Source organism: Acanthaster planci, linkage group LG08 (assembly GCF_054643075.1).
Source record: "Acanthaster planci isolate LZ-2023a linkage group LG08, COTS_SCS, whole genome shotgun sequence".
Taxonomy (NCBI): Eukaryota; Metazoa; Echinodermata; class Asteroidea; order Valvatida; family Acanthasteridae; genus Acanthaster; species Acanthaster planci.
This window is the reverse complement of record NC_141784.1, coordinates 6,496,522-6,505,445: the sequence shown is the minus strand read 5'-3', so window position 1 is coordinate 6,505,445 and position 8,924 is coordinate 6,496,522. Positions and strand designations below refer to the sequence as shown.

The 8,924-nt window shown below is 41.5% G+C and overlaps 1 protein-coding gene across 2 annotated transcripts; it reads right to left on the bottom strand.

Annotated features, from left to right (window-relative positions):
* Nucleotides 1–943: 943 nt before the first annotated feature.
* Nucleotides 944–8,924, bottom strand: LOC110987770 (uncharacterized). Of its 2 annotated transcripts, none has more exons than XM_087139847.1 (10): nt 8,770–8,924; nt 8,207–8,518; nt 7,457–7,741; nt 6,748–6,935; nt 5,898–6,490; nt 5,615–5,782; nt 4,996–5,163; nt 4,783–4,874; nt 3,426–4,656; nt 944–3,154 (listed from the first exon to the last, which is right to left on the bottom strand). In XM_087139847.1, exons 1-10 carry the CDS (start codon nt 8,805–8,807, stop codon nt 2,909–2,911), a joined length of 3,321 nt encoding a protein of 1,106 aa, XP_086995973.1. In that variant the 5' UTR covers nt 8,808–8,924; the 3' UTR covers nt 944–2,908. The 2 variants fall into 2 exon arrangements, with proteins under 2 accessions (XP_086995973.1, XP_022106529.2); XM_022250837.2 differs by having other exon boundaries at nt 3,426–4,653.

Here is an 8,924-nt window from a genome sequence, read left to right as displayed (position 1 = left end):
TGTTATTGTTCTCGTCAAAGTTGTTTAGAAGTTATCATGGTTTCATAAATTTTTTAGTGTTGGTTGCGCAAGTCACAAAAAAGAACTTTCTGGAGGGAGCTGAAAATAAATTGTAATCAGACGATACCATTTTTGCTGCATACAAGAAAACTCACAGTATTACACTGTTCTGTAAAACCACTGACCAGATAATTTGCTGAAACCTGACTGTAGGTCTTGTGCTTTCTGTCCAACATAGTTATTCAATTCTGAAAAGAGAAATCAGACAAGCCTTCTCGCAAGATGTCTGGTACACTGTACATTGTATACTGCCTATGTAATATTTCTCCCTACGGCATTTTCTGTTGCTGTATCACGTGATTTCATACAAACCCTGCCTCGTAGCTTTATTCAAGAAAACTGTCTGCAACGTGTATGAAATTTCAGAGAATTGTCTTCCATGTAATGTCTGAAAACTTCGCTTCATATTTGAACGTTACAAACTCGTGCTGATCACGTGCCATAGCAACGGGATTTTTGTCCACGATGAATCCATGCTTTCCTTGGGCAAATTATGAACTCGCTAAACCTCAAAATGTATTCATATCTTGCAATATTGGGTGCAACTTTTCTTTCTGAGCAAGGCGACAGTAACTTAGTCCAAACTGAGCACGCTGAAATTTCTCCAGTGTACAATGCATTACAGTAGAAAGCCAACAAGGGCTTTTGCGCAATTTACTCCGTATGTACAAAGTAATGTGGAAGACATGTACATATCAGTAACCATATTACCTGCATGTACGAAGATCTTTGATTTGTTTTGTGTGTCTTTATATCATTAAAAAGGTGGAAAAAACCTACAGTGTTTGGTGTTTTTTTTAGATGTTTGTTGGGTTGTTTGTATTTAATGTGTCAGGTCGCACTGCAGATAAGTCAATGAAGACAGAATGTGATAAAGAAATGATTCATTTTCATACGCTTTTATTTCAAGAATTCTTCACCATCTGCGGCTGCATCTTTGACAGCAACTACTACATTTGTTAACCTATTTCTGTCGGCCCTGTGTCTGATAGCCACGTCTATATCCCTCTTGGCATAATTCGTTCTTAAAAATAAACTGAGGAAAGATCACCATATGACGTGAATTTTCTTTTTGTAATGAAAGTGTATCTTTCATGGACATCTGACGTTTTCATGAGGAACATCCTACGCATAGAAGCAATTTCATTTGTTACGTCACAGAGGCAAATCGTCATACAATGTTTACCAAACTGCAGCTAGCCGCTAAAAGTTTAGTATAAACACTTTCGAGGCAAAAGGTGTCTTTTTAACCAAGAACAAGGTCTCTGTAAACAAATGACAGTCACTGTTGCATGACACTAAAGAAAAGTCTATTGAAGTTCTATACGTACACAGATGAATTATTTCAACCTGGTGTTAAGCGCGCGGTAATACTTAATGTCCTTATTCAGTGAAATATACCAGCCAGGCGTAATTTGCCCTAGTTGTATTCTTAAAATGAAATGAAATCTCACAAAAAGTGACAGAAAAAATATGTAAAATCAGAAATGAAAAAGTTTGGACATAAGCTACCAAAGAAAATATTTTTGGTCATTTATAATTATACCCCGTAGTTGCAATGAAAATTTCAGGTGTATTTTGTCTTCAAAAAGATACAAAACAAAATAAAATGTTTCAACCCGAGAGTTTTAAAAGTTGTACAAAGGGACTCGAGGTTACTTTGACTTAATTTTTTTTTGCAATACACAAGAAAACTTCCTGTTTATACTAAAACAGGACACTTATTCACGAATTCCAAACCGTCAAAACTCATTCTGAGTTATTAAAAGAAAGTTCTGGACAAACCAGAATTAACATGCTGTGTTTTTTTTTTACACTTTTGGGAAATGTAATTACAAATATTTGACAAATGAACTGGAACACCCTTTGAGGTCCAGTCAATAAATATTACGTTAATTTTACAACCAGACCTGTATGAGTATATTTCGATGTTATTAGGGATGGGAGTTCTCAATTTAAGACTGTAGATTTCAAGTGTTTTATCATTTCAAATCATGTCCTGGCCTTGTCGGGCACTTTAAACAAAGAATGCTGTCGGTCAGCATGAAGCACTGCTTCCTCTAAACTGTAATCGCTACCACCAGTCACTCTATAATATGCCACAACTGTAAATATTAAGGAAAACGAAACACCGCTCAAAGATTTATTTCTGTGAAAGGGGGCCAAATTTAATTATAAAGAGCTGTAAGGCAGAAATTGTTCCCAAGAAAATTTATGGACAAAGCAAAAATCATATCGGATCCATGATCCAGTGAAAAGCACTCATCATTCACATCCTTTGACGTGTGGGTTGCTGACATAATTTGACCGCAAGCAAAAGCAAACATTTCTTGTGCTTCACAAATTTGGATCCTAGAAGAGCCATGGGTTTTGAGCCTCTCTCGGTGGGGGATCTGCCCCCTAAAAACATATTTTCCAAAATCTGTTCCTTTTCAAATTTGCCGTGCATAAAGATGTGCATTAAAAGTACATCTGTAAAATTTCTGTTTATTCCCACGTAGAGTTAATCTTGTTGCTATGGTCATTCATATTGTTCATATCCTTTTGCCTGTCAGCCCGTGTGCACTCACTACGTGTCACTGGCAAAAAAAAACCCCGTTAGCGGACCTGTCTCGGAAAATGAACATTTCCGAACATTAGTAGCAAAATGATCGTAAGACATTGTTGAAACCACTCGCGGATGCTCCATGCGAAGAAATAACATGAACGGTGACGACGTGGAAGAAAATGTTGAGATGTAAATTCCGCCCTGGCTCTGATTGGATTAAAGTTTGTCCATATGCATATTCAACGATGAAACTGACTGATAAGTTGATGTAATTCGACGCAAGCACGGATGATCTCGTCTTTAAGGTGGAGGCAATGGAGGCAGCTTGGATTTGGCCATCTTGGAGCACAGACCGTCTAGTTTCTTGAGAACACTACTCAGCGTCGGTCTGTGAGCCGGGCTGCGAATCATGCACGCCAAGCCGAGGTGTCGTAAGCCGTGAAGAGAACTCGAGTTGAAGGCTATGTCCAAGAACAGCTTTCCAAGGCTGTAGATGTCTGACTTTGTAGAGAACTGGGTCTTGCCTTCAACTATCTCGGGAGCAACCTAGAGGTCAGTAAGCAGAATGGAGGCTGCAAGAGGACTTAAGGCCATAGTAGCTGATTAAAAACAGGTGTCAGAAATTGATAAGGAAATATAAAGAGTTTGGGATTTTAGCTCGAAAAGATCGCGGAGCATTGGATTGAAAAAAAATACAGAAACGATAACTTGATTAAAAACAAGAACTAAGCATGAAAACAAATCAACAAATCAACAAAAATCAGTACATAAGATGTATATGTAAAGTTATTTTCTAAGGATGAACTTTGATATATACCTGTTTGCGCATCTGGTAGTAACACTGCTTTTCTTCATGAGTCAGCTTGTAGGCGGGGGGAAGATTTTGGAGTGGGTAGGCAAGCCCCAGGTCAATAATCTTTGCCGTCCACCCAACCTTTGACCCCGAAGGTCTCGGGCACAACATGGCATTGCCGACGTGCAGGTCGTTGTGCACCCAGCCTGTGCGATGTAACGCTTTCAAGCCTTCGGCGATGTCCCGACAGACGTACAACCACTCGCGTGCTGTCAGCAGGCCGTAGGTGAACCGTGCTGCGGCAAAATTCACAGCGTGGTTGGTGCTCTCGTCCCCAAGGAATTCCTGAGCGAAGGAGCTGTTGTCTACCACGCCAAAAAGCTTTGGAAAAAAGGGACAGCTGGACACGGCTTGCATGGCTGCAAGCTCCTGGAGCATGTACTTGATCCTGAAGCGTTTATTGCAAAGCCTCTTGACGGCAAGGAGTGTACCATCACTATGGCGACGCATCAGTAAGACCTCCCCATTATTGCCGCGTCCTAATACCACCTTTCTCCCCAAACTGGTCATGACGTACTCCAAGTCACCTGAGTCAACGGTTGGGTAGGGACCCTGCAAATGGCCGGGTAAGATCTTCTTCAGACACGATGGTGCTATGTTAGGATGGGTGGTCTTTGATGGAGAGATGCCTGTAACACTAAGCGCCTTGTTTGGGGACTTTTTCATTGATGCTTCAGCTGGGGTGTTCCTCGGACTTAAAGTTTTTCTCAGAGCTTGAGATGATGCACCAAGGGAGCTTTTCCTCGGCATCGTCAGTGGCAGGCTCTTTTGGTGCTCTGAACTGTAAGATTTGGGCTTGGTGAGTGTGGATGCATGTCTTGAATTCGAACCACTTGTCTGAGCCTTGCTTGTCTTTTCTTGGATGCAGCGCCTCAACTTCTTATGAGTCATCCTCTTAAAGATTTGGGGCGGAGAATTGTGTGGACTTTCAGTTCCTTCTTCACGACCTGGAGCAATTTCCTTGGCTGATCCTTTTCTTTCCGAAATTCTACTCTTTGAATTCTTGGAGGTCGTTTCCTTGGCAATGATGGCCGAGATAGCCTGATTTGGACCAAAACCACACTTTCTGGGAGGAGAAGGAGATTTAGTCGACGTCTCAGTTGCGGTTTTCTCACACGGCGCAATCACTGATGACCCTTTTGAATCAGGTGGCGTATTGCAGATGTGGTGAAAAAATTGTCTCCGTGCCTCTCTGCTAGGTGAAATAAATTCAGACCCTGTTTACATTACATATAGGAAATTTAAGTCCAGCGAGAACGATTTCCTAATGTATGGTTTTGCGATAGACTTAAGAAAAGTTACCATTGGATTTGTTGCTTACCCAGGTTGCGCTTGGACAAAACTAGCAGCTGTAATCATCTGCTTCAGCAAGTACAGTTTCTCTCGCGCTCTGTAAGCGTTAAGTTCGATATCCTGCGGGAAGAGGAAACATTTTTTTCTGACATGTTTTGGTATATTTTTAAATTCCATTTCAATTCAATGCACATATGTATGCGCTATACCACTAGTCTGGATTACTGCAAGTGCTCCCTACCCTAATTTCTTCGCTAGTGTACGGCACTTGCTTCTTTTCAAGTTTCAATCGGTGCAGTGTTTGACCGCGCTCGATGATGCGTTTCAAGACCTCAACCCAGCGGCACTGCGGAGATGTTACCTTGGTAGCCTCGAGGTTTGCATAGATGAAAGAGACATCAATCTTCAGCTGTGGAAATAACATTAACAGATGTAACGCTTAAAATAGCTACAAACACACTGTTCCCCTTCCATATCCGTCACGTCATTGTTAAAGTCTATCTGATCGCCATGCATATCATCCTCGAGGTTGAACTGTAAATTAAACTAATCTATTAAAATTTCCACCGTCAGCCTCAAGTTAATCACGGACAAAGGACAGGTTGCCATCCAAGTAATTTTCCACAGAAACGAATGTTTCCCAGATAACTTCTTGTCAGTGATTTCACGCTGAAATTTTCCCCATGCAATAGATATATGTACGTCTTCGGTCGTCATATTAATTGTTTTCAGCTGAACTGTGTATAAATTTCTTGTCTCTAAACCAGATGACAATGTCCGATTATGCCAGTGGCAAACATTTTAGGGAGGAAAAATGCATTGTGGTTTTGAGTGGATTTTAATATCTTGAGGCAACTTACAGCGACTTGCTCCTCTCGTTTTACTGCCTTCTCTCTCAGTTTGACGCGGTTGGTGACGTCGAGTGTCATGGTTTGTACCGCTGGCCGCTGGCCAGATGACCGCTTGATATCAACTAACACCGTCTGGTAATAGTGTTTTTCAAGTTTCCTGCCATGAACGTTTTGTTCCTGAAAGTAAGGTGGACATGATTTTTTAGACATTGCAGCATGAACTGCTTAGTTTCTAAGTGGATTGGTCAATAAATGTATCCACGATAGCAGTTTTATGGAATTGTTAAGTTACCTGGATAACTGGAGTTGTTTTGGACTTTATGAGCACGGGCTTCGATTTTAGACACCCGCGTCTAATTCGTGTTCTATCTCCACCTTGCTTCACAGCTTCTGGCTTCTTTGGAATCGAAGACATTGAGGCCTGGCAATAAGGTGTTACTTTACTCCTCGAAGCAGAAGAAGGATGCAGCAGTGTAGAAATTAATTTTCCATCTTCAAGTGCTTCATCTCCCTTCTCGCTTGCTGCTTCTCGCGGTTGCCACGAAGATGCCAGAGAGGGAGAGGATGTTGCATCATTTCTTGAAGGAGTGGATGGGATGAAGACTGATTCTCTTCCGCTGGAGGCCCTGTCTCCACTGGTCATCACTCCGTCTTCCTGACAAGACAGCAAAGATGCAGGTCTTGGGGTGGACGGATTCGAGAAGATATCGAGTTTGGAAGAAGGGTGTAGCTCCCGCAATGAGTTGGAACAGCATGGTGAGGCAGGGGACGGGTTATAATGGCACTCTTCGGCAAACTGGGGTACCCCTGGGATCGGCAGAGGAGCAGTGTCAGTGGTTGTTACGGTGACATTGGTCTGACAGCGGCAAGGCACCTGAGATTCCCCTGTGTCAATAAATGCAAGGAAAAAAAAAACGAAACAGGAACTCAATAATTCCTGGTAAGGACATTTATAAGATTTCAAGCCTCTCCCTTGATTTGGTTATAATCAGCTTCTAAGAAATCCCATTACGGTTTCGTTATTTGGTGCTAATATCAAAGATCTTTGTAAAGTGGCAAAATGAACTGTTTTTTCACTCATCTGGATTAAAATTCTGAGTCTCAACCAATCTGAAACCAGGTTTAAATGGTTTTCATCTCACCGTCTGGACCAAATCCCCTCTCATCAATCTCCATCTTCAAAGTTACAGTGTTTTTGCTCTGGAGTTCTTGTGCGCCGGGTTTGTTCCCAAGTTCCTCAGCTGCCCGAAAGGGCACAACAGCGGTGGCATTGCGGTATTTTCTGGATGTAAACAGACTCCGCAATCTTGATGTCCAAGACAGCTGAGAACTGGAGGCAAAGAGAGATGGGATGTTGGATACTCGTGCAGAAGACAGGACGATTTATTGGATACAGGAAATACTGGAGACGCAAATATGGAGCTTAAAAACCAGTGTCTTTATTACGGGATATTTAAGAGGGAGATCCCCTCCCAAAAGAGATTTTCTGTAGCAGTTAATTGGAACATATTCATTAGTTCTGACTTCTATTGGAAATGCCCAAGCTTCACCAGTGCTGAAGTGAGAAAGCCACTGTATAGTATGATAGAGTCTGGCACTTTCTGGATCCACAGCTGACTACATCGTGAATTTTAATTTCTTTAAATCTATGACTCTGATTGTTATCAATTATCAAACGTGATGTTGAAGTTAATTTTATTGTTCTAGAATAAAATCATGTATATGATCCCAAGAGGAAAATACTGGAAAATGGTCCTAAATAAACATTTATCTGATTTGGAAGATTTGTTAAAAAAAATGACATTACTAATCTCAAACATGGTTTATTGCAGGTTACCTATACCAACTTACCTTGATTTGCTGTAAAGATCTGGCTGTCGTTTAATGACCGGGGATCGGCTATCCTTTGCAGAACTCCGGAGTTCAATATCGGTGATAGCTTGGCAAGATTTCAGTTCCATAACTTGCTGGCTTCTGTCCACAGAAGGCGGGGTTGTTAGGGATGTTAGTAGCATGCCGTCTGCGGAGTCTTCGGCCGAAGGATGGGGCCGCCGTGCAGACCGAGAGACACTGGCGACCATCGGCCGGACCTTGGCGCGGTGGTACCGCCAAAACCTCTTGCGAGGCAAGAGACTCCTGAGTGGAGGGATGGTTAGTGGAGACAAAATAAAGTTACCTATCCCGGAAATTGTAATTGGCACAAATTCTTACAGTTATTGGATTTATTTCTAAGACTACAGGTTTTCATTTAGGCTGCAACTCTGTCTTCTAATAATTTCCTATTCAAAATTATCATTGTTAGCTTTTACATTCGTTTGTTTAATAAAAATCCCCACCACATTCTGACATCAGTTCCACTGGAGTTACATTTATTTAGCTACCTGTATTCAACTAACCTCCTATAACGTTTGTTTTGTTTTGTCTTGGAACTTAACGCCTGTAAGTAAAAGTGATTAGCTTCACTTGTTTAATTCAGTCATCATGTTTTGTAATGTACCAGTATTTGTTACTTTCAGTGATGACAAACAAGTACTACAAAATGAAAAATAGCTGTATTTAACTTTTAAATATTAATTAAGAAAACTAAATTCATCAACTTACTTTAAAGCGAGTCCTTCCTGTGGTTGATTGGGATTCCACTGATCTTGGGCAGAATCACAAGTGACACGGTTTCGGAATACCTTCAGTGGGGCTGGGCCAAACGTCTGGCCGGTGATTCTTGATCTCATCCAGGTATCACCTCTGGATTGGATCCACCTGGCTGAAGTCATACCGTTGTCATCATCCAAGGAGGCAGGCGAGTTGCCGTTTCGGCACCCTGAGATCTCACCGCCACCTCCGTGTGCTTGCTCTGGGGAACTTCGCCCACCATCGCATGGCACGAAAGGCACCACCTTGGTGCTACGAGAATATCTAACATGAAGATGCAGAAATGACCAGAAAAATTGTTCGTAAATTGATCAGATGTACGACTAAATCAACAATCCTTCAATATGTTCGATAATATACAAACATGTAAGATTAGTTGATGAGCTGTGGAAGGCCTTTGGTTTCCTTCTTGCGTTTACCGTGTTTCAATAATATCATCATTGTTATCGATGAATTTTCAGTACATTCTGAAACTTCAACTAAGTATGATTCCTCGGTTAAAAAAACTTTCTTACCTGATCCTCTCAGAAAACGCTGCTGCAAAGTTGAACATTTCGATTCGCTTTGGAATTTCACTCAAGAAAATATCTCTTATGATAAAATCTCCGTGAATTGACTGTAACTGAGCACGAAAAAGTGCACCGAAACAGGAGTCCGTGTTCACGCAACG

What these genes read in the sequence shown, in the direction of transcription:
- LOC110987770 (XM_087139847.1), bottom strand. Translation starts at nt 8,807, where the DNA reads ATGTTCAACTTTGCAGCAGCGTTTTCTGAGAGGATCAG. An exon ending in ACACTAGCGAAGAAATTAGG is followed by an intron (nt 4,875 to 4,995) that starts GTAGGGAGCACT and finishes CTCTTCCCGCAG; the next exon opens with GATATCGAACTTAACGCTTA. An exon ending in TTTGTCCAAGCGCAACCTGG is followed by an intron (nt 4,657 to 4,782) that starts GTAAGCAACAAA and finishes TATTTCACCTAG; the next exon opens with CAGAGAGGCACGGAGACAAT.